This window comes from Mytilus galloprovincialis, chromosome 1 (genome assembly GCF_965363235.1).
Source record: "Mytilus galloprovincialis chromosome 1, xbMytGall1.hap1.1, whole genome shotgun sequence".
Lineage (NCBI taxonomy): Eukaryota > Metazoa > Mollusca > Bivalvia > Mytilida > Mytilidae > Mytilus > Mytilus galloprovincialis.
In genome coordinates, this window is record NC_134838.1 from 41,139,990 (window position 1) to 41,166,778 (window position 26,789).

Below are 26,789 nucleotides of genomic sequence, written 5' to 3' on the forward strand. Positions count from 1 at the left end.
CCCAGATGGCCTCTCTTGTGACAAGACCTACCTATTTTATATATTGTTAACTTGTTCTCGTCCTAAATATGCATGAAATATTTGCCACTGGATGTTAAGCAACCAACAATCAATCAATCTAACTTAAGTTTGCTTGAACAGAAGATCAGGAAAATTTGAATACAACGCTTATTACCACAAAACGCAGATCAAGTACAATTTATTGGGTAGTCACTTTTACCATTCAAGCATGACAGGTAAAGATGTTATATGCATGTGTGGGCATCATCTGTTTCCCATGGACATATTCCTCATTTATTTGGAGGGATATGAATATATAGGGACTCGCTACTTTAGGACAATAAATTATAGGTTCCAGATTTCTTAATGTTTTTATCAAGAATATATCCTACAATGTTATTGTTTTAATGTATTTGACTTCTCAAGTTTTTTTGGCCCACCTAGGGGCATTATGTTTTTCAGTCTGTGCGTCAGTTCGTTTGTCCGTTCATTTGTCCCGCTTCAGGTCGAAGTTTTTGGTTAAAGTTTTTGGTCAAGGTAGTTTTTGATGAAGTTCAATCAACTTGAAAAGTTGAAACCTAATACATATGTTCCCTGTGATTATCTTTCTAATTGTAAGCCAAATGAGAGAATTGACCCGAATTTCATGGTCCACTGAACATAGAAAATGATACTGCTGGTGGAGCATCCATGTACTGGGGATTCATTCTTGTTTTCAAAGCATTTAATTATGATATGCAAATAAATTGAACACTTAAATATATTTTTTTTAATACAATATTTAAGCATGAACCTTAGGGGAGTACATGTACAGTAAAGAATGTTGTAGAAAAAGTAACATAATGTAAAAGCTATCCCAGATCTCTAGATTGAATATAAAGATGGGTTTTTTACTTGTTTGATTAGTATTGCAGAATTGGTTTCCCTTGAGACATATACACTTTCTGAAACTTGGATATCTGGACAGCTGTAGAATTTATTGCTGAAGTTTATTAAATATAACATGCAAATACATGAAGAAGAAAATGACAAACTTGTTTTAATTTAAAAAGTTAATTGAAGTGCATATTTAGTCCATGGATCCATATGTATTTTGACAGCATAATACATGTCATTAGTTTCAAAAAACATTATGAACTGGCATCATTTAACAATGTTTAAGGAAATAATGAATACACTGTATAAGAAATATGTGAAAGAAGAAGGGATTCGGTTGTGATACATCTATCATTCTGATATTTTGCCTGAATCCATAAAATTTGTTTTATTTTTGTGTAGGAATTATTTCTGGAAAAGCATTAAGTTCAGAACAAGAACTGCCTAATTACAATTGGACATGAAATGTAGAATATGCAGAATAAATGTGTTGCTATATTTAACTGACAGGTTCACAATAGTTTCTCAATGAAAACACTCGACTCTATTCAAAGATAATAGATTGAGCAATTACAAAAATAACTCTTTTTTGTCAGCGTAGTTCTGTGCTATTACATAAAATAGAAAAGCTTTTTGAAATCCCGGAAACAAATACTAAAGTTGCATTAGCAAGAATACACATTTTGTCTGGGGAAAAGAATCTGAAACAAGATAACTTGTTTTTGAGAGCTATGTCAAAAAATTAGTCTTGCCATCAACAATCTTGGCTGAACAATGGCCAAAATAAATCTGTGGAAAGGAAATTAACAGTGTTGTTTATATCAGATGAGTATTTATTGATCACAGAAGTTTAAGTAGTATCTGTTCTCCAGAGATATTCCACTCAGACCTATGTCAGAGTCAAATAGGTTTCATAAGAAATAGACGTAATCCTTCAGACTCTGAGGAGTACCTATTGAAATTGACATACAGTGTGTTGTTAGTAAACTGTAAGAGTTAATTATGTTATACTTGGGAGATCTGGTGTAATTAGTATTATTATAGGACTTATGTTAATGGTGATTGGATAATTATTTGATGGGTTTTAATGTGGAATTATGGAATGAGCAAATTACTGGGCATACTTAAACAAAATTGGCAGCAGTTTTACACTGGGAGATCAAGGTCAGTAGGGACTCCATTTTATGTCCTAATTTCCTATATCATCCCTTTTATCCTGTGTTATTATTCACAGTGTTTTCATCCTACACTGTTTTGATGCCTGACCTACAAGAATAGAAGAACATAACGTTATCTTGACTGTGCATAGTCTGTCCATATATCTGTTTGTTACCTGGTTAACATTTGGGTTTATAAAAGTTACATGTAGTTTATGGTGAAGTTGCAATCTAATCAACATGGAACTGAGTTTACATGCACTATTACTACTGTATGGTGTGAACTTTAAGATACTAAAGTAATAGTTTTGACCCAGATTTTTAGTGTGAATTGAGCATGGTGTCCTTTGGACACATATTCTAAGCCATAATTTTTATATCTGTTGTTTAATGATAATTATAAAGACATTATGATTACTACTGTATGGTGTGAACTTTAAGATACTAAAGTAATAGTTTTGACCCAGATTTTTAGTGTGAATTGAGCATGGTGTCCTTTGGACACATATTCTAAGCCATAATTTTTATATCTGTTGTTTAATGATAATTATAAAGACATTATGATTATTTTTGATGGTTTAGAAAAATTTTGAATTAAGTGTGGATTATCTTTGCCATGCATTGGCGGATCTGGAACTTTTCATAAGGAGGGGCCCGCTCCAGTCATGCTTCAGTGATTCGCTATATAATCAACTGAATTTTTCCCACCAAAGGGGGAGGGCCCGCCAGTCCCCTCCTCGGATCCGCCTATGCCATGTAATTATTATCTAAACAATTGCAAGAATTCCTAAGTCCCTTTTTCTTTTGTACTGATTTGATTATCTATTAGTGCAAAAATGAGGCCATTAAGTTTTACCTGCTTTCTGAGAATCTGAAACCTAATATAATTTAACTTTGACATTTTCATAGCTAAATTAAAAAGTTTCAAAACATTTGATTGTAACCATAATTAATTTTGTCTTTTGTACACAGTTTGGAACATGTACTTCTCATTTTAATTAATGTGCTTCAATGCTTGTTTACAAAGCATCATGTGTGATCCTACTTCCGTTGATTACCTTAAAGCTTGTAACTATCAACAAAATAGTAATGTTATATAATTAGCTGTGGTAAATCTCCTTATAGAAAGCTTATGATTGATAACATTACACAAGTTCATAGCATATTTCACTCAAAGTCAAATTAATATAGTCCAACATGTTTTTCAAAGGGTTATTAATGTCACCATGCATAAGTAGGTTTTAAAGTTTTAGTCTGATCAGTTGCAAAATTATTGAAGTGAAAAGAGTCTAAACTGAACCTAGGACTGAACCTTTTGTTTATGGTAGATGTATTTTGGAATCAGGCAGCTTAAATCACACTGTATACACTGGCTGAAATACTTGTCAATATAGGCTGGAACATGAAGGAGTTGCACTTGGATAGCTATAGGTTAATACATTTTTACTTACTTATTGATAATCAATGATTTACATACCAATTACCAATATAAATCTCCTAGATTTACATGAATGTTGCAGGAGGTCACATTATATGTTGTTTCTTCTGTCATTGCATTGCTATATGTTTGGAGCTGACCTCTGATTATCTGTGTTAAATATCTTGCCTCTTAACTTATAATGCAACAAACAAACATTGTGGTGGTCTATAAGAATCACCCTGTCAGTCTGTCTGTCCACATACCTTGAAACAGCTCCTGGTAAGTGGTCACTGGTCAAAGTCTAAGATGAACTTTACTCAATCAAAGAACATTTCAAGTGACTGCGCATAAAGGAATTTAATTCTGGTCCAACTTGTTAAATGGGAGATGATCAAATTTTAGGGATGGGATATCCTTTTTGTAAGTTCACTGGAAGTTCTTATTTACTCTAGAATTTGTCTCACAAATATGATTTATGCAATGTTTTCTATATTACAGATGTAATGAACTTTTGTTTAAACATGTGATTACTGTACCAATGTTATGTTTTGTCTGAGCCTAGATTTACACAAGTCTGTCTCTGAAATTGTCTTCATGGCTTCTTTTCTAATAAATTGAACATTATATGAGACAAATATATATAAGAAAAGTCTTAGGACCATCCCAGCAATTACACAATATTGGGAGAAAGTTGATTAATGAGAAAAGTTGAATAAATATTGACTTGTTTCTTCAGCTGTAATGAAAGTTTCTGGTTTGGTTTATGTGATGAAAATGAACTTTTCATTGCATGTTGTATTATCATTATTTTCCCAATGAAAGGTTCTTAGTAATATATTTCCTTCCATTAATTATTGTTTTGTATAACGATGTTTTGTTCATATATTGTCTAAGTAGATATATATATATAAATATATTTATAGACCTGACTTCATTCGTGTCATTATAAATAAATACAGTTTGACACATTCCCCATTTCCTTTCTTAATTTTAGTCAAGTAAAACAATTTCTGAATTAGTTAAGATACAAGCAAAACATTTACTATTCAAAAAAAACAATACATCTTTTCAGGTAACAAGACCTCAGTATAGCCAGATCAGAGCCCACGAGGTATTGTCATAATTTTTTTGTTAAGTTGAGTGACTGCTTGAATCATTCTTGCTTTTTACCAGGTTTTTCTTAGACAGAAGTTCATAATTGGACATTTTGTTACATCATTTGTTATCCATGTAACTGTATTATTTATTTCTCTTTTCTTTATAGGTCAGAAGCACCACAGAACAAAGAACCAGAATATGAAGAAGAAGAAGAAATCCTTGGATCAGATGACGATGAACAAGAAGATCCATCGGATTATGAAAAAGGTATCATAAGAAATTTAACCTGAAAATTACTTTTTGTAGACTTTCTATGAGAGTGCATAAAGATTTATATCTGTGACTGATTGAAAATTTGTAATGGGTCATAACCAGTGACAATGTTCATGTATGAATGTAGTGAACTTTTGTGGTTTATTAAATAAATGAAGTTTGAAGTCATCATTTTATAATATATCAAACAAAATCATTCTAAAAATGCACACAAGATACATTAAAGATTTATTCATTCACATCATACAAAATGGTGTTTTTTTTTTAAATTCATTGTAATCAGATGTAATCATGATTACTTTGCCAATGTAATCATTAATTTAATCAGACACCTTCAGAAATGATGTAATCATTAATTTAATTTAATCGTACAAATGACAAAGTAATTGTAATTTAATCAATTACATTGAAAGTAATCGAACCCATCTCTGATTGAAATTGAATATTCCAACACTTCTTTGTCAGGGTACCAAAACATAATGATTCTATGGAAACAGGTCCTCAAATTGAGTCAATGTTTTGGAATGTTTAGGTGGGAGAAAATTGTGGGTTAGTCCCTGTATTTTAGTTGAAAATGCCCATATTGCTTATTTTAATTTATCCTATACTACCAGATTGAACCTTTAGATGGAAATGTTAGTCCTTTTCCTTGGATTTATTTGCCTTTAATTTTGTATATTGTATGAATCTGTGTATAGACTGGTGGCATATGCCACCCCATGTAATTTGTTATGAGGCAGTCTGTTTAAACAGAGGATCTATCACCAAATTCTTCAAATGACAAAACCTATAGACATAAATAAAATATTTAGCAGGAAATTTTATGTTGAAATCAAAGTATTCTTTTGCATTTTGAATTATGCATATGATTATGTCATAGACAATTGTGTGAGTCATAAATGTTGTGTTATATTGGGACATAAAACTTTACGAATAACACCATGTGACTGTTGTCATCCAATCAAAATTATGGATTTCTTATGAACCAGGAATTGAAAAAATGAAACAACGAATAGATGATTATAATTAAGATTTAGTAATTTTGTATTTGACCTGAATATTTGTTCTATATCCACTTGAAATGTAGGTTATCTACAAAACTAATAAAGGATATATGTATAGTAAAATTAAATTTATGGTTTAAATAGTAAACATTGAGATGATAATTTATGAAAGTCATTCTGATATGGTCAGTGGAGAACAGATAGGTCTATATAATGACAATGATTATAGGCTTTACAAAGAGTCTAAATAAGATATATTTGGAGTAACTTGTCCTTAGTTTTTGTTTTGCAAGTAGAGAAAGTTTAAATAGGTCATAAATAATGTCCACTAATGAACCACATGATTGAGTGATCACTGTACTTGTACAGTACTGTATGAATGCAAGAAATGTAGTCATACTGTCCAATTCAAAACACTATGTTGTCAATAAATAGTAAGATTGGCCATAAAATATGTGCTTGCTTGGTTTGTTCAAAAGCAAAGCTTTCATCCTTCAGGGCCTTTTATAGCTTACTTTATGAGTTTTTATCATTCTTGAAGGCCTTGCAATGAACTTTAAATGTTCATATCTTTGAGTCTCAGGTCTTTTTTGGATTGTTGTTTCATTTGTGATCATACAATATGCCCTTATATATCCTTTAACCCTTTCCTCCATGGAATGTTTTTTTACATACTGGATTCACATAGGACTTTTTTCAATAAAAAAAAATCAGGGGTGTGGAAATGCTATGCCCGACTCGCCCGACTCGTACATTTGAACAACCGGACAAATAATTATTTTTGTCTTGGTTGCCCGTGGACGGGTAAAAATTATACAAGACAAAGTTCAAATCCAAAAAAACATAAAATTAATTTCAAAACGTATAAAGATGTTTAATTTATGTAAAAGAAACCAATGTTCAGCAAGTAAAAACATCAATGTTCATGACGATAAATTTACATAATAAAAAGGTGGGCAAGCAAGACAAAAAGAGTCATGAGTCGAGTAGAAAACCTTAAATGCAAATGGAGGACACAGCTAGAGTATTTAAAAAAAAAGAAAGCGAGAATTTCAGATATCGTGGATATCAGATTGCCCCTGGCTATCTATGGAAATTCGGAAAATAAATTAAGTTTTTGTCCTACTTATAGATGAAATGTCAACATTATTTGTTGTCAAGTGGAAAATAAAAGGGACGCATTAATTGCCCATCAAGACGAATGATAAATAATCAAGAAAAAAACAAGTGTGTCAGTTGAGAGAAACACCACAAAATCGCCTGATGTTCATATGATGAAATCATAATCTTTCAGTCAGTTTAATTGAAGTCTGGAGCTGGCATGTCAGTTAACTGCTAGTAGTCTGTTGTTATTTATGTATTATTGTCATTTTGTTTATTTTCTTTGGTTACATCTTCTGACATCAGACTCGGATTTCTCTTGAACTGAATTTTAATGTGCGTATTGTTATGCGTTTACTTTACTACATTGGTTAGAGGTTAGGGGGAGGGTTGAGATCTCACAAACATGTTTAACCCCGCCGCATTTTTGCGCCTGTCCCAAGTCAGGAGCCTCTGGCCTTTGTTAGTCTTGTATTATTTTAATTTTAGTTTCTTGTGTACAATTTGGAAATTAGTATGGCGTTCATTATCACTGAACTAGTATATATTTGTTTAGGGGCCAGCTGAAGGACGCCTCCGGGTGCGGGAATTTCTCGCTACATTGAAGACCTGTTGGTGACCCTCTGCTGTTGTTGTTTTTTATTTGGTCGGGTTGTTGTCTCTTTGACACATTCCCCATTTCCATTCTCAATTTTATTAATAGTTATTATTTAGTTTACATTTCTTCAATCACTGTCCTCACATTTAGTATATGTACGTATACCTACTGGCTACAATTTTTATTCAAAAACTGCTGCAAAATTGTCCTTTACATGTCATTTCATTGGTTGGTTTGCCGTTAGGTTTCTGTCCCATTGATGTCAACCCATTTCCTACTTTCCTAATGTTTTACACATATAAACAAATATATTTCATTTGTGATGCACAACAGTGCTAAGTAAGAATCATATATTAGCTAACAAGAAATACTTCAATATTTATTGGGATCATCAGGGCAAGTAAATTTTTTTCCGGACAAGTAAAATTTTAGGTTTCACTTGCCCGGGGACAAGTGCTCACAACAAATATTTCCACACCCCTGAAAATTCATCAGGTTTAAAGTATTAATACATTGTGAAAACAAATATTTCATTAATGAATTATTTCAATAATTCTCATGAATATATCCTTTTCATATTGGATATAATTTTTTCTAAGTCTGATGCAGACATTTCGTAGTCAAAGCGTTTCAACTGAGGTACTACACAGGCCCATAAAGGCGTCTTTATGGAGTAAAGGGGGTGGCATCAAAATGTGTCATTATGAAGGGAAGGGTTAAAATAGGGTTCACATGCTTAAACATTTCTATTGGCTAAAACTACAATGTACTTTCAAATGTCACTTTCAAAAGTACAAAGCAAATTGTTTTTGTTTTGTTTCAGAAGTATATTGTTAGTAACAATATACTTAAAATATATGTGTTTTATTATAAGGATAATGACATGTTTATGGTCTCCTGTAATGGACATTTCATTAATTATTCATTATTAGGGCCCATTGATAGCTCTATATAAGTTGATAGATTAGTTATTTCTAAATTGATCAGATATATATGATCCTATTTCAGCATTGATTAAACATTTTATATGCATGGATGGTTTGGCTTTGTCCATACTTGTCTAAGGTTACAATTATAAATAAGGTCTAATTTCATAACAAATATCCTATTCCAAAACAATTAAAAAATTTCATTGACCATTCATGGCATGCTTTCGATATTGAACGATATTTTCCTTTAATATTTATTTTGTTATTATGAAAGTTTTAATTCTAAATGTTACATGGTTAAAGTCCTAAGTTAAAAACGTTAATTGTTCGTGTAAATGTGGGGGCTTTTAAAAAACTGCTGAATGCGGGTTTTATTGTCTAGGTCGCAAGCACAGTTTATTTACATGACATTAAATACCAGGGAAAGACAAAAGATGTACAGACTTGTCATAAAGTAGATAGATGGGCGACGATTTATGACAAAGTTTTTACAATGTAGATATGGAGATCACACCTGTATTTTCATTTAAATGGAATGAGGACACCATGAAAATAAATTATTGAGGAATACAGCCGGAAGAACTAAAGTTTGACAACTGTTTATTGACTCTGGCTTTAAATAGTAATTAGTACCTGTTTTTTATATGGTAACTAATGTCAAAAAGGATTTATTTGTATTATGTGAATCAGTGTTAATATTGAACAGGACTTATTATAGTCGGAATCAGTGGGAAAATGAATAAATCTAGCAAACAAGGGATCGATATTTAAAGACATAATGACCTATTGAAAAAAGGTTTTCTTTCTTTTGGAGAAAATCAGATTACACTTATATTGCGACAGGTTGCAAAACTGAAATAGGATTATAATATTTGGACAATTGTTTTATATTCAATGGTTATGTAAGCTTTGTAAAAACAGGAATTAGGATTAGACTGGTCATTCTGTTCGAAAGTGTCCAAGAATGAAGTGACTTGACATTCAGTTAATATTGTTGAAGTTCATATATATATGTAAAAGTTCAAAGTGAATTAGTTCTGCATTTCACTGCCAAGATGAGTGAATATAGGGAACGTTACAACCACTACATGGAAATGTATAAAATTGTGCCACCATCAGAGGTGGGCCGCCGTGAGTCGTGGACAGGAGGTTATGACTATCAGTATTATGATAATCAGAACCGTCGTCATCATCGTAGAAGTACAGGATCCTTGGAACTGTGTAATCAGGTTGATAACTTCATACACCAGGTTCACAACGCCAAACAAATGTTACGCCAATCTAGTCTCTTTAATATAGAAAATAATAATAGAACAAACAATGATTATTTGAGGAGATTGAACAGTCAGCATCCTAGTCATTTTAGTGGGAAACCTCCTCACAGAATTCTAAAATCACTGCCTCAGAATCGTGCAGATGCCATACCAATACATTTTTCAAGTCAAAACAATCAATCAGCAATGAGTTCAGAATTCAGACAGACATTGGATAGATGGCGCAGTTCTAAACGTCAGGTTAAACAATCTAGTCAGGAGAAAAAGGATGTTGAGAAATCGTTTCATCACCACATAGCATTAAACTGGGACAATCTTTATTCCTCCTCAGATATCGAGTCGGACTCACAGTCTGACACGAAAACTAAACATAAATCACAGTCTGAATATGGCAAAGGTATATATATACTGTCTGTAGTGATAGTGATGTTTAAAATTGATCTTACAAGCTCAAGTGTCCCTTCAAGAGGATATGGTTTTATAATAGCAATAAATCATCAAGGCTTAATTCAAGTGTTTTCTGCTGAATAACTATTCACTTGGAGAATCTCTAAGATAATCCACGATTTCTTTGAATAAAATATCTCACTGGAAGAAATTCCAATCAATCTAACGACTGTTAAAGGCCTCAATGGCTCACTGTATCAGTTAAATCTTACGTAATCTCCTACAATTGCACAATCGTGTCACGTTAAACGTTGAGGAAACATGTCTTTGTAAAATCAGCAGGAGATGAATTGTTTTAATTGGTTTTACTTGGCTTTTTGGTGTCAGTCTTGAAATTTACAGAAGTAATTAGGAAGATACAAATCATATTGAAAGGAATTTTATATTGTTGTTATGTTCTAGAACATCCTCCAACTTAATTATAATGCAAAAATACATCAGAATTATTTTGGCATTCTTGAATGGTGTTATCTGTGAATAAACTTGACATACATGTCATCAACTCATGTGCATGTATAAATGTTAATGCTGATAATAGAGTAGCACACGCATCAAATGCTGTAAATCTTGCCATACAGTGCAGTATTACATGTGCTTTGCTTTGCATCTTTTTCAGAAGACAAAGCTGATTAGATATTTAAAAGGTCCATTACAAAATTATTTGTAAAGGAATTTGTGTGTGTTTGTTGGTCTGTCTGTTCTTCTTCGGGTTAAAGTTTTTGGTCATGGTAATTTTCAATGAAGTTGGAGTCAGTCGACTTGATACTTAGTACTCATGTTCCTTATGATATGATCTTTCTTATTTTAATGTCAAATTAGAGTTTTGAGTCTTTTGACCCCAATTTTATATTCGACTGAACATAGACAATAACAGTGCTAGTGGGGCAGTTGTGTACTATGGACACATTCTTGTTTTAAGCACACCTACGATAAGTCCTCTTTTTACAGTTGTGGACTCTTGTAGGCGCAAAAATGAATAGCACACAAAAAGGCATATGATATTGTAAAATTACAGAATCAGTTATCAACCATAATTCAATTTACGATATGATGCTATTAATTGTAATTAGATATCCTGAATTATCAATGTTTTATCCTTAATTATACCCCTTTCTAAATTGAATTATTGCATGAAAGCTATAACTTTGAATTAACCATAACATCATGGTGTTGAATTAATGCACTGAGGGAATATCTAATACTAGGTTCATGTAGTGGACATTTGCATTTTGGGTGTATAGCTACTTTCTGTACCATTGTTTTTCGATATCTTATTTTACAGTGAATTATTTTCCAATCAATATTCAGTTGATGGAAAAATAAATTAAAAATGAAATGAGCTATTTACATTGTTTTTAAATTGAATGAGTTTGAAAACATCCAGGAATTAGTCACAGTCATAAATTTGTGGTGAAATATAGGCCACAGTCAAAATGAAAATAATTCAAAAATCAATAATAACAAGTTCCTTTCTAATTTGGTGCTTCTGTTGCCAATTGGCCTAAGTACTTCTTACAACATAAGTGTTGACAGACAGTGAAACTGATACTTCACTGTCTGTCAACACTTATGTTGTGAATCCCACATGTGAGTGACCATACAAGAACATTTTGACTTATCTTATTGGGAATTGCCAGTTTTCAGGCCAAATGTTGGTGGTTACGAGCATTACGACTTATGGCCTCCTGTTTCAATCAAAACTGCCCACCACGATATAGAATCTAAATATAAAATATATTAATGGACTTGCATGTAAATTCGCCATGCTTGAATACTATAGCAGCAAAATTTTTGGAAGGTACTGTAACTCTTCTTCAAAACTTGTTATATATTGTTCCTTATTTAACATTGTTGTATTTGTTTTAATCTTTATATTTTTTGCAACAATTATATTTTGTTTATTTCAGGGGGATATCATCCTGTAAAGATTGGAGACTTGTTCAACAATAAATACCATGTGATAAGGAAACTAGGATGGGGCCATTTCTCTACTGTCTGGTTATGTTGGGATATGTCGTAAGTAGATTTTGGAAGTAAATGTAGTCTAATATCCATGGCCAGTGCATCAAGGAACAAAGTAACATGAAGAGAATTGTGTTTTGTCTTCAATTTTGACAAATTATTTTGTCCCCAACATTTGTTTGCCAAGAGAATGAACATATGAAAAAATTGCTATTCCTTTAATACGAAAGATGGACTTAAATAATACATGTTTTTCTTGTCTATCTACCAACTATCTGATAAAAACTGCTTTCGCCAATATAGATATAACATCTTACACCCCGACGTTGGATTAGGTACACTGATGTTATTATGATAAATGAAAAGTTATCCTTGGAAATAGTACAAGAATTAGAGAAGTGACACCATGTATAAAGTGTTAATGATGCAGTCAGTCATATGACATTAATTAACATATAGTTATATATATATATATATATATATATATATGTTATTATTACCATTCATTAATAGAATAAACAGTTATATAAACTTCAGTTTTAGCCCACATGATTAATTACAAATCTATAGAACTTATTCCCAATGGACAATTATATGCAACTGAATTTCAACATGCCTCTGACTTTTTATTTGAATATTTTCTTGATTGATACATAACATGCAATGCATGCAGCTGTATTGATTTGTGTACATAATTTAATCTATTTTGTTGTGTAAACAGTTTTGATGCATTTGTGAGCTGCACTTTAACTGTCTTTCAATGCCATGCAAATTACCACAGAATTTTCACATAGAATAATGTAGAACTGGGATCACAGCCATTATTCTTTTTCAAACTTTATTATTCCCTATATTCCAAAAGAGATTTACATATTTACCCATTTGTTTGTCATTTGTTAAATGTTGAGAAAAGAATTGTTTTTGGGAAAGTCTAAAAATACATGTAGCTTAATTGTTTTAATGGGCTTGAATGCAACTTCAAGATAACATGAATTATGACAGATTATGTTTTTATGTTGAAAGAATGCTTCAATAAGCTTAATGCATGAAAGCATTTTTTTTTTTACGTTTGCCTAAAAGAATTGAATATTACTACTTTGCATCCTGGGCTTCTTGGTGCATTTTTCAGATGTACACTGAATTGTGAAAAAAAAAATTTTGGTTATAGGAGGTTTTTTGGTACAAACAATACTCCCATACAGAAGATTGTGAAATGACCTGTTTTGAACTGAATTTGTACAAAAAATTTGTATAAATAATTTTAGAACTGGTTATGTATGCCCTGCTTACAACAGTAGGCAACATTAGTTTTTTTTTCTGGTCTATGTGTCATTAGCTTCTTTAGCCCATTAGTTTGTTAAGTACATTCATTTAATTGTATGTCCCAAAATTAGGTTCTGTTCTTAAATTTTAGTTTACCTTAACCAAATGTTATGAAACTTATACATAATGCTTATTACCACAAAACAACAAAACACAGATCTAGATCAAGATAAAATTTGGGTTGCATCACTTTGTTCTTGTTGTTTCCCTTTAGCATGTTTAGAACATTTAATAAATGCAAAAAAGGAAGGGGAAAAGGGGGAGGGGGCTTTATCTATGTCCCATTTACACATTATCCATTTTTTTTATATTTGTATATTGATATAGTATTTCAAGTTTTATTATGTTTATATTTACAGGTGTAAAAGATTTGTAGCTTTGAAGGTTGTGAAGAGTGCCCAGCACTACACAGAAACAGCTTTGGATGAAATTAAATTATTGAAATGTGTAAGTTTAGAAAAAAATAGATAGTTTATGAGCTGCAAGTGCATATTGGTCGATTCTTTGGATTCAACCAATAAATTAGACATCAAAAATAGTAAATTTTCTGCCTACGTGTTTCTATTTTGTGAATGTAATTTGAATTAGGTTCAGTTTACAAAGTCAACTTTTCCTACATGCGTCATTTCATTCATGAAATAATGTATTACTCTGTCGCGAAAATTCCCAATGTACTAATGAAACAAGTCATGTTAACATTGGAAAAACATAATAGTTTCATCTTTAGTGGTGTTAGCCAATGTTTTTACTAGTGTGCTTCATCTGAAAGAAAACAATTTGCTAGTCAGGTGTTTGATTTATCTAAACGCAGACCCATTCTATTATTGCTTCATTGATGAGTGTCATGCATTATATGGTATTGAGACAATGAATTTTGTCTTATTTCATTGTAACGTCAAAATGAAATTAGACATTGTAAATTTCCTCCTCCTACGCTCACAAAAATGTATTTATGGCAAGTGATCTTGTAGAACTAGTTGACAAAGAGATATGTAAATATTATATTAAAGGAGGAAGTAGAATGATTGATTAGAAATTATTGATAGATTTTAACAAAAACAAATAAGTATTGGTTAATTTGATATAGGAAGTTTAGCACATGTTGTGTGAATTTTTTTTAAAATGTTTTTAATATCATATTTTGATGACATCACAGAATGACAGGTGTTACTAATTGAAAAAAGATGATACAAATAAAATTAAAATGTAAGAAGAAGCATTTTAAAACTGAACAATATAAAAAAAGAAGATGTGGTATGATTGCCAATGAGACAACGGTCCACAAGAGACCAATATGACACAGAACTTTAGTGTAGGGTTCTGTTGACATGTTCCACAAGAATTAGAGGGACCATTTGTAATATCCTTTACAGGGGAAAGGTGTCTTTCTATGAAGGATTCTCTTGTAAACCGACTTTTTATTCCCCACCTACGATAGTAGAGGGGCATTATGTTTTCTGGTCTGTGCGTCCATTCGTTTGTCCAGCTTCAGGTTAAAGTTTTTGTACCAAATTATAGTTCTAACCCCAATTTCACGGTCCACTCAACATAGAAAATGACAGTGTGAGTGGGTTAGCTATGTACTGAGGACACATTCTTGTTTTTAATTCTAGTGCAGGGACAAATGTATGTAGACTTGTTCATTTCACTTCCTTGATGGTTGAAAGCTGCCTGCTTAATTAAGATGATTTATTACTTGTCAGTGAAACTGTCAGTTTACTCATGAATATGAAACCACAGTCTATTGTTTGTTTATAATCATTATTTCTAGTGTGCTCAGTTTAACAAATCAAAACACAATGCCAGATACAATATTAAAGTTTTATTAGTAATTTAAGTTGATGGACATTCATTTATCAAGGAATTAATTGATCAATCATAAATTGACAAGATTTATTTAGATTATTGTGATAATTTTAACTTTTTGTGGACACAGTATGTTGAGATTGACATAGGAACATACTGTTGAATGTTGTACTTGTCCATTGTTGGTGATGTCTTTGTTGGCAGAAATTTGTCTGTTGTATGTATTCAAAATGAAATGATTGAACTGTTTTCTATTTGTATCGTGCCTTAAATATTATCTCTAGTAGTTTACTGATTTCCTGACCTGCCAAAAGTTTATCCCTGACTGCGTGAAATATGAACTTTAAAGAAACATCAATTGATCGTTTTGCTGTTAAAGGGAGTCTATGCTTATCAACCACACAATGATTTAAGGCTCAACCACAGGCCTAAATTTTCTTAAAATTCAGTTTGGGCATTTCGATTTTAAAGTCTATTGGGAAGACTGACATACATTGACATAGATATGATAGTGTAGATTTGTTGCAGAAGTGTTTTCTGTAAAATTATATGAACAAAGTACACACTGAATAAGAAGCCTTAATCTGAAAATGATATCTTGATCTCAAATTACTGGACTTCTTTTATAAGAATTGAGTTTGCGAAGACTTTTTTAATAAGATATTATCTATGGTTAAAGATAGTCATTGTAATTACATCACATTTTTCTTAAACGCTTCCTAAATGATTCTAAAAGCAGCCAGAATGATATGTTAAACAAACGCCTACAAGTTCATGAAGTTTTAAATTATTTTCTTCATTGAGTTGGTAACAGGCTAAAAAAATAATAGGATTTCAATTACTGAACTTTTATTTCTGAAGAACTGAAAAAAAATCTCATTTGGAAATGTTAAAGAATGATTTAAGTAATAAAACTTACTCATTGATTCCCACGCTTCACTTATAACTGGTCTGTACTCCTGGAAAATGCGGTAAACGTCATTTGGGACCTATCAGGTAATACTTCTACAGAACTCATCTATTTCTCTTCAGAGAATTACAAAATGTCAAGTGTTTTAAAAATCGAGTAATGGCTTTCATCCCACAAGTGCCAACTGTATTGAAATTGACATATTTAAATTTTGCATGTTATACAATTGCACCAGACTGAGTTGTCAGAAAATGTTAAAGTTTATAACATGCTTTGTTAAGTTATAGGGAAGAGTTAATGTAAATTTAAACTGTATTTTTGCAATGTAAAGTTAACATTAAAGTCTTTTTCACCAACACTATTGATTTTTTTTTTATCTAGATTTTTTTTTATGGAAGAGGGAACTTCAAGTCAAATATTGACACTAAAATTTGTTTAAACTTAAAATGGCCAGAACTTAAAATTGACTTTTATTGACCTTTTTGGGTGATTGATAGTAAAATTGTTGGTAAACATTATCAACATTATTTCTATTGTTACTCACTAAATTGTATTGATTAGGGTAAAAGTGATATTTGTATGAAACTAAGCAATACCATTTGAGTATATGTATCTGTCAAGATCTAAGTATGTTCTATGAACAGAATCCATGTACAAATCAATAAATACTTGTTTCAATGACACTTGTGTTAAGAAATAGATATGGTACAGGAATTGATCATGTCTTCAATAAAGTTTTACCATTCTGAAGGAAGTTCTAAATTTAATTCAATTAAATTGAAAAAATAGCACTTAAAAAGTTATAAATACTTTTAGATTTGCATTTAAACACCATAGTAGTAGTATTTTTATGTGTCACCTAGGGGCATTGTGTTTTTTCAATCTGTGTGTCCGTTCATCAGTCTGTCCCGCTTCAGGTTAAAGTTTTTGGTCGAGGTAGTTTTCAATAAATTTGGAAGTGCAATCAATTTGAAACTTAGTACACATGTATGTCCCCTTTGATAGGGCGTATGACATTTGCGCTGATTTTGAAAATTTTCATTCTTTCATTTGTGCTGATTTTATATTTTCTCCTAATTAGATTTACATGTAAGTTGATACTTGAACATGTACTGTACTATACCATTGGTAAAATATGGTTATAAATGTATTTTACTTTAGTTTAAGTTAATTTTGATTCATATTGTTCTGGAACTTCGTTGTAACATGATGGACATATTACACACTGAAACTAGTCGAGGAGTCAATTCTTTAATCATCGAGGGCTTTACATATCGGAAAGTTAGTGTCCTGAAACATAACAACATATCTTACAAATGTACCATAAATTGTGTAAAGCCAGAGTCACCACGGATTCTATTGTCAAAACACTGATCGAGCATAAACATGTGGCAGATGTCCGAAAGACAGAGGTTAAAGAACTATGGGTACTGTCAAGGAAAAAGTCTGGAGGTGTATCTTGTAGGCCTTCTTCCATCTTCCCGTAGTGAGCAGGGGACAACAGTTATACATGTTATGATTGACAATTCATTACATTTGTACAAGTGGCTAATGGAAGAGGTCTAAAATGATAAATGAAAAATGCATGACTTGGATGGAGAGTTCTCTCATACCACATCCTCTTATATCTATTCACCTGTAATTTACCTGTAAAAAAATTGGCACAAATGAAAAAAAAAATTGGCGCAAATGAAAGAAAAAATCAGTGCAAATAAAATTACAGATTGGTGCAAATGCAAAACACTGCCTTGATATGATCTTTCTAATTCTAATACCTATATCACGGTCCACTAAACATAGTAAATGATAGTGCGAGTGGGGCTTCCATGTACTATATTATAGACACATTCTTATTTACATTTCCATTTAAGTACTACTTTATTAATATTTAATGGTATTTATATTCTCTTTTTTTTTTACAGGTCAGAGAAAGCGATGAAAGTGATGATTACAGAGAGAGAACAGTCCAGTTGTTAGATGACTTTAAAATTTCTGGTATCAACGGAACACGTATCCTTCTGTTTTTGTCAACACTCAATGTGTTAATTTTCATTTATTTTGATTCTTTTAGTTTTAACTTTTATGTATCAAATTAAGAAGATATGGTATGATTGACATTGAGACAACTCTCCAAATGTTGTAGAAGTTAGCAATATAGGCCACTACGACTTTTGATAGTGGGCCAAACCCTTACTGCATAGCAAGCTATAAAAGGTCCTGAAATGACAAATATAAAACAATTCAAACCGGAAAACTAATGATCTATTTAAAGTATGTACAAAACAATAAACAAGACAAAAAGTATAGAAAAAAATGATATACTGCAACAAACAATAATCACTGAATTTCAGGCTCCAACCTGGGACAGGCACATACAGAATGTGACTGAGTTGATCATGTTAACAGCCCATCAACCCTCCACCTAACATGAATAATTATTCATGCTATATAGAATTTTTTAAAAAACATACAAATTTTATAATTAGAATAATAAAGCTAATTAAGTTAAAACAAGGTTTATCTTCAACGCCAAATGAGTACTGGACCAGGTTAGCAAATGACATTGATTATTTTTTTTACATTGAAATTCTTTTTGTAAAATCTTTACTATAGGCATGTTAAAATTAACACAAATAACACTTTGTATCTTTTTATACTTATTTATAATAAATATCTACAATCAATATAATTTGATATTAGACTAAGAGTTACAAATGGCCTGTGAAATTGCATTCATTAGACTGTCAGTTTGTATTGATATTCAGATTCCTAAGGTGATAAATATTATCACATTTAGCTCGATGTGTAACAGATTTTGTGTCTAATGTTTGCTATCATTATTGTGATATGGGATGGTTAATGATATTTTGATTAGCATAATTTGTTTGTTTTCCTGCGGAATCAGTTTGACATTGAACTAAGAGTTGGGGTAATAGAATGTCCTATCGAGCAGCAGGGTTTCCTGTAAGATGAGGCTTGGGAATAATAAAAACACAATGCTTATATGCATATGAACATTGCAACCTGTCCTTGGACTAGCTCTATAAATTTACATTTAATTGTTGGAGTCAAAAATAAAACAGTATAGAAAAACTTTTCTTTATATTATTACTCAAAAATAGAAATGAGATACCCAGATGGAAATATGATGACCAAAAGAAAAACAAAATCAATACCTTTCAAAAATAGTACACCGAAAACCAATAGATAATCTCTGAATTAAGAAGCTCTTTGAAAGAAGAGAAAAAAATCTATGTTTTTGCTGTTTAGAAAATGTTTGAATGTTACAAGATTACTGAAAATGGATTAAAAAAAATACATACCTATACAACAGAAATGAGGGTACATACAAAATTGAGAAATTAAATACAAATATAAATGCTTGTATGAATTGAGATTTTCCTGTATACTTGTATATATATGATTTGTTTCTATGATTGCATTGATCCTTAACTTAACACAGATGTCTGTATGGTATTTGAAGTTTTAGGAAATAATTTATTGAAGTTGATAATTCGATCAAATTACCAAGGAATTCCTGTACGAAACGTCAAATCTATTATTAAACAGGTAAGAATAAAATAAGTTTGAAACCGAAAGAGAAGGTATGATATAAAGATCAAGAATTTTTAAGTTCAGTTTACGGTTATTAGAGAGCCTTTTGAGGTTTTAATCAAAATTTATATTGCCTAATATGTATGTAGCAGAAGCATTCTACTTTCCAATTAATAGCTGAAAGATTTTCATTTTCACAATTTTGTAAAACTGCTATATTTTGGGGCCAAAAGGGTCTTACTGAACCTACTCCTTTCATTTTCAACACAATTGACTTTAACAGTTCTGACAACTTTTCATGAAGCAAATAGGTGAGATTTGTCCAAAATTGTTAAGATCAAAGAGAAAAAACAATATATCAAAGGAAATGCTGCCAAATAAGCATAAAAATGCATGAGTCTCATGCCCAATGTGTGACTTGGCAGCCCTGCTTTAATATTGATAACTTTTAATAAATTCATTCCATTTCATACATTTTATTATCTTTTATAGGTTTTACAAGGGTTACATTATTTGCATGTGAAATGTAAAATAATTCATACAGATATAAAACCAGAAAACGTCCTGATGTGTGTAGACGACACTCACGTTCGTAAATTAGCTGCCGATGCTTTTGAATGGCAAAAGATTGGTTGTCCTATGCCAGGGTCAGCAGGTAGGGAAATTTTTATGTGTGTCTATGGAATTAATAGAGTCAAATCATAGATCTATAAACAGTTTACTTTAAAGATTTACTATCTTATATGTGAGTTTTCTGTCAGTTTACATTTATCACGTGATAACAGGTTGTCCTAATATCCTGTATAAGATAGATATATAGCATATGACATGTTTTAGCAAGTCTTATCTCAATGCTCCTGGCATTGCAATCATTGTTTGATATTGCCAAAAAGAAAATATCCATATTTCATGGGGAGGAAACTTTAGCACACAACTGTCAAATAAAATCATCCATTCATCAGATAGAGCTGCTCAAGAATTATGTACCTAGGTACCTTTGATACACTTTTTAGACCCTTAGTTAGCACATTCATGTGATGAAAAGAAGAATGTAATCTCCATCAAATGTCGGAACATAAAATGTGAAGTTAAAAATATAATCAATTTACTTTGCAGTGAGTACAGCACCAAAAGAGAAACCAGACACGTCCAAAATGTCCAAAAATAAGAAGAAAAAGATGAAGAAGAAATTAAAGAAACAGCAGCAGTTATTAGAGGTGCAAATGCAACAAATAGAGGAAAGTCAAATTGATTCAACGGTTTGTAGTCATTGCATCCTTTGTTGCAATTGTAATCAAACCTAGTTGATGTGGTGGTGTAATATATCTCTTTGTCATCTGACCAATGTCATGTCACTTCAGTAGCTTTCATTTCTCATTGCTTTGGAAAAACATTTTTGGTAGAATTTCTTAAAAGCTAGACTTAAAATCCATGCTTGCTGCTACTCTAGTTTGAAAGAAAGAAAAACATGTTAATTTGAGCTTTAAAGAACAAAAATTGGTTCTGGTTATTTTATGTTTTCTGAAATTTAAATTTCAAAAATAGAGGTACTTTGAAGTGACTTAAAATGCCATTTTTGTTAAAAATTTGCACTTTCACATTGGATTTTAACATGGCGTGTCCTAATGAAAATTAACACAATTCATGTGTAGCAATTTTTTTTTAACCAACTTAATTAGATAGCTATTTTCAAAATTAATTACTATTTCACATTCTAACTTGGTGTGCAATACTCTAAAATTAATGGCATAATATAGTGCTAGCTATTTTTAACACTCCTGGCATTAAGATTTCAAGAGAAACACATTCATTTGACTTTCTGTTTCCTCATGTATTTATATGTAAATTTAGAATGTTTTACATCAGGGCTGTTCCATAAAAGCATACATGGGACACAGTGAAGGCACTTTCACTTTGGTTTTTGTCAAGTAAAGCAAAAATCTTGACACATTTATAAGTGTGTTTCTATATGTATTACTCATTTTAAAAGTGGCTTTATTGAGTATCATGTTTGTTGACATGGAACAGTTTTCATTATCATTTGATATATTTTTTTAGTTTTTCTCTAGGTTATATCTATATTTATTATTGTAAACATTTTACTTAGTTTATTTATAAAACAGACATCAGATCTAGAGGTTCTTTTAAAGTACATATTGAAAGTTTCATATCCCATCTATAATACTAAAAAAACAAGGTCCAATTTGTCAGCCGTCATGGGGTAAAAACGAGAAATCAAAGAATTCAACTTTATATATAGCTAATATATATAGGACAATGGTGTAGATTAAAAATTACACCACTCCAGACCCTTTTGTTTTCCACATAATTGATATTGCCAATAATTAACAAGTTCCGGGTCGAATCCGATACCGATACCAATAGTACGTTCATCTGTTACCTATTACCTTATCTGTACATTCCGCATCTGACAGGCGCACCACCAAACGGTGTATTTAGGATTTTGCTATATACATGGGTCATTATCACAGGGTTGACACTACTAAATTCAATCATTGTCAAATTTTTCCCTATTGTAGTATCTCAATCAGTAAGACTTTCTAAGATAATAATACAAATACTAAAAATCTGGACTTAAAATAAGACGTATATATATAAAAATATATATATATAGGTACAGTTTTTAATTTGTTAGCAATACTCTGTTAAAATACTCCATTACAGGACCTTTTGTTTTCCAAATAATTAATATTACCAACTATTGATAAGTTATTGATCGACGGGTTCAAACAGAAAGATTTTGAAAGCAGAGAAAACTGTGTATCTTATAGTCGGCATGACTTTATCGGATGACAATAGTTATACCAATACTAAAATAAGGCTTACGCATTGTTATATATATGCAGTCACGGACCTGCAACGCAATATCAAGGGTGTGTTCTAGTACTTCATAAGATCACTACATTCTACCATTTGTTAATTAATCTAGAACCCTTTGGATTTGTCTCATTATTATATTGCTCCTTTTTCAAGGAATTAAACCAACAGTTAATTGATCTGTAAATTAAATGAATAAAAGGATTTTTATATCCCATAAAAGCACTAAAATAATGAATATTTACGGAAAGATGACAATTTTTTATTTTTTTTTTATCAATTTGTATATCTTTTAGTAAATCATGCATTCTTGATTTTGTTAACCATACCCATTTTGCAAATTATCAGTCTTCCCTTTGCTTATATCCTCTTGTCCAGATCTTTATACAAGATGCTTATTTATTTGGTTTTCTGGAAACAACGCATCCCTATTGCAAATCTACCAAAAATAATCTACAGCAGTTGGTCAGTATGTTATTAAATTTAAGGTAGAAAATCAGTTAAGTGTACACATTTCAATTTTTTTGGGGGGGAACTATTCTATTAAAATGAAGGTAGGAAGTTGAATTTTATTTTTGGACACACATCTTTCCATTTGATGGACTGCATATGACTTAACGAAAGTAAACTAGTTGTGGGATGATTTTAAAAGTCTTTTCCTACCTTTCAACGTTATGTTTTGATATTATAGCCCTGTAAAATCAAATATTGTATCCCAAAGTTTAATGGTACTGCTGTAATTGTATATCAATGTAAAATTTGTTTGTTTCAATTTTTCAAAATATCTTGCATTATGATTTGAATTATAAAGTTTTCAAATATGTAAAATTGAACACAAGTGAACCAACGACTGGTATATTTTCTGTCAGTAAATTCCATAAAGTGGATATCTCGGATATGCAGGGTTTGTTTTTGGTATATATGTAAAATATTTCACTGAATACACTGAGAAGAAGAACCTGACATTTGTCGTTTTTCAACATTTTGGATACTACTACCTCGGATAGCAAAATGTGAAAATTTAGTGTAAAATGATTCTGGAAAAAAATAAAATTACAATAAATTTATTTTGTATCTATTTTGATTTGTATTAAAATTAATTTAAAAAAACTGATATTATTCATCTTTTTTTTTGGGGGGGGGGGGGGGGGGGGAATTTCTAATTTTTGACAGGTCTTTTAATGAAAATATACTGTACTACAATCATGACCATTGAACATAATGAACTTACAATTGTATAGAACTTACATGTTTTATGTTGTTGTTATCGTATCACTTCTGACTTAAGATTGTATGTAGTATGTATGTATGTATTCATTGTATTTGTGTTTATCAATCTGCACCTCTGTCACAGAAATCAGATGTATTGAGATTTTTTGGCAGGAAATAGTGAATCTAACTCTGAACTGTTATTTGATATAGATTAAGATTAACAAAAAAAAATCTGAAATACCTTTCATTTCAAAATTTAAATCATAAATGATAGTGATTTTATATTTGATGGTAAATAGAATATTATAACATAGATTCACATCTTCACAAATGCTATAATAAACTGTTTGCATTTCCTGAATTTGTTATATAGCATTAATTATTGTGTCAGTGTTGTGAACTTGTGATCTCTTTATTTGTTATGTATAAAAATAAGCAATTACATATACCAAAAAATACCAGTTACTTTCAACTGGGAGATAGACACACAGGAAAAGTTGGAAAAAAACAAGGCCGAACGGGCAGACAACATCATAGGTAATCAGAAAATGAATAAAGTGTAGTTTAGTCATAATTATAGATATTGTTTTGACAGCAGAAACAGAGGAACTGAGTGATTAATTTATACATGAGAAATTATTGATATATTTTAACTTTACAGATGACACAGAGTGCCAGTATCAATTCTTTTCCAGAGGGGAACCCAACAGGGGAAGGCATGGACCAAACTGATCAAGACAACACAGAAACCAGCGATCTGCCAAATTCTGAAACTTCCAGTCTAAATATGCCTAGCTCTGAAAGTTCTAACCTGATTTCACCCATTTCGGACAGCTCTAATCTTATTTCACCAACTTCTGAAAGTTCTAATCCATTGCCCAATAGTGAAAGTACTGTCCCTAGCTCTGACGCATCACCTGTGATTGAACAAGCAAATATAACCAAAAACGATAGTGAAATAACTATTACAGAATCAGATAATAATAATAAAGGTAAATATGAAGTGACGTATCATTGCAAGCCAAGTTGGCAGTATACATGATTGAGGCATTTATTACCTTTTTTTAAAACACATTTAGACCAATTCTCATCAAGAAATTTAGACTTGCAGTATTTTTTTTAAGATTACTTCATTGCTAGATGTATACTTCGTTTGATAACTCAATTATTCATCACCTTTAACACTTCTGTATTGATTTAATATATTAAACATGTTCTTCTTTTCAGCATTTGGATTTATATAAAACTTGACACTGAAAGAAGTGATTTGCACAGTTTCCCGGTTATATCTGGTCTATAAGAGTTAGTTACCACATAATACCCATGCTTGTTTGTCTTTACAATTTAATAGGATTTTGTGGGAAGTTTTGATAATTGGCTGAAACTAGATATTGTTCAATTTGTTGTGTGAAAGGACTAGAGGTCATCGCTGTTAGTCTAACATGGGTAACGGATAGCAGCATGTGCTCTTCATATTTCGGTCATCATTCTTCAGCAGCTCTGCATTATATTGATTTGAAATTTGGCGTTTAATGTTATCTTTATTAGTTGTAAGGTGCTATGCATTTTCATGGTTTTGGTTCATGGACAGCAATTTTGGCTTCTAATATTACAAATTCTGCCTACTGGAAATCCTGTTCCAAAATTTGCAACTTGCATAATACATTTGTTTAAAATTTAGAATTAGCTGGGTGTTTGTTAGATCAAAGGTGTATCAAATGTGATTTTTTTATCACTTTCACGCCTCTTAAGAAATATGCAAGGAATAAAATTATGTCTCTTCATTAATATTTATTTGTGGAAAAATATGTGAATATTTTGCATGCTTATTATTACTTTATTTGAAACTTATCGAGACTCAAGTGCATAAATATGATAAATAAAAAATAAATTAAACTGCTATTTGTTTTTCAGTTAAAGAGAAAAATATTGTGAATGAAACAAAAACTGAAAATGCAAACGAAAATAATGTTGAAAAAAAATCCACAGAAATGTGTCAACCGGACATTATAGACTTAAATATCAAAGACGTTGAATCCAAATTAAATGTGGAAAATGAGAAGAAATCAGTTGAGGAAGGACAACAAAATTCAGAGGTTGTACACGATGCAGGGGACGTTCCGATGTGTAATGGATTTGAATCTCAGAACGGTGATGTGAATACAAACTTTTCTAGTAAATGTGAGACAGCAATGGATCAAGAAGTGCCACAAGAGGAAGCCCAAGACCATAGGGGAAATAGACGCTCACATAGTCCAAGTAGTCAGACTCCCAGTGATAAAACAGATTCTTCAAGTAAGTAGCTGTCAGGTGTAAGATAAAAGATTATGAACAAATTTTCTTATAGGAAATAGGAAATGGTGATCATCTAGTCTATATGTATCTGAATCAATAATTTAATATGTCTCACTGGCAGGTATCATCTGATCTTGACATGGATATCAATAATGTGGTCATTTTTATAAATTTCCTGTTTACAAAACTTTGAATTTTTCGAAAAACTAAGGATTTTGTTATCCCAGGCATAGATTACCTTAGCCGTATTTGGCACAACTTTTTGGAATTTTGGATCCTCAATGCTCTTCAACTTTGTACTTGTTTGGCTTTATAAATATTTTGATACGATCGTGACTGATGAGTCTTATGTAGATGAAATGCGCGTCTGGTGTACTCAATTATAACCCTGGTACCATTGATAACTATTTACACCACTGGGTCCATGCCACTGCTGGTGGACATTTTGTCCCCAAGGGTATCACCAGCCCAGTAGTCAACACTTTGGCTTAAAAATATTTTGATATGAGCCTCACTGATGAGTCTTATATAGATGAAACACGTGTCTGGCGTTCTAAATTATAATCCTGGTACCATATTCATGATTCATTGGTCAATTTTAAGTTTTCATAGTTAAGTTTGTTTCTTAGATGCTATAAGCAATATGTCATCTATATGAAATGCATAGGTTGATAGTAAGGTGTACATGTCTGTCTGGCATAGTTCATCTGA

General features: G+C 31.4%; 1 protein-coding gene across 6 annotated transcripts in view; it reads left to right on the forward strand.

The window, feature by feature from the left end:
• The window catches only part of LOC143074563 (SRSF protein kinase 1-like), a 41,250-nt gene that overhangs the window by 9,122 nt on the left and 5,339 nt on the right, over window positions 1–26,789 (forward strand). For 2 of the 6 annotated variants that reach the window (XM_076249974.1, XM_076249984.1), the window contains 9 exons: window positions 4,718–4,818; window positions 12,085–12,193; window positions 13,822–13,909; window positions 18,101–18,188; window positions 19,642–19,748; window positions 20,226–20,388; window positions 20,850–20,992; window positions 24,445–24,775; window positions 25,698–26,078. In XM_076249974.1, coding sequence (XP_076106089.1) covers window positions 4,718–4,818; window positions 12,085–12,193; window positions 13,822–13,909; window positions 18,101–18,188; window positions 19,642–19,748; window positions 20,226–20,388; window positions 20,850–20,992; window positions 24,445–24,775; window positions 25,698–26,078 — 1,511 coding nt within the window. Of the gene's footprint in view, window positions 1–1,963; window positions 2,041–3,342; window positions 3,465–4,717; window positions 4,819–9,128; window positions 10,128–12,084; window positions 12,194–13,821; window positions 13,910–18,100; window positions 18,189–19,641; window positions 19,749–20,225; window positions 20,389–20,849; window positions 20,993–24,444; window positions 24,776–25,697; window positions 26,079–26,789 lie in introns of those variants that run through there. The other 4 variants (XM_076249977.1, XM_076249979.1, XM_076249962.1 and 1 more) reach the window with 4 other exon arrangements.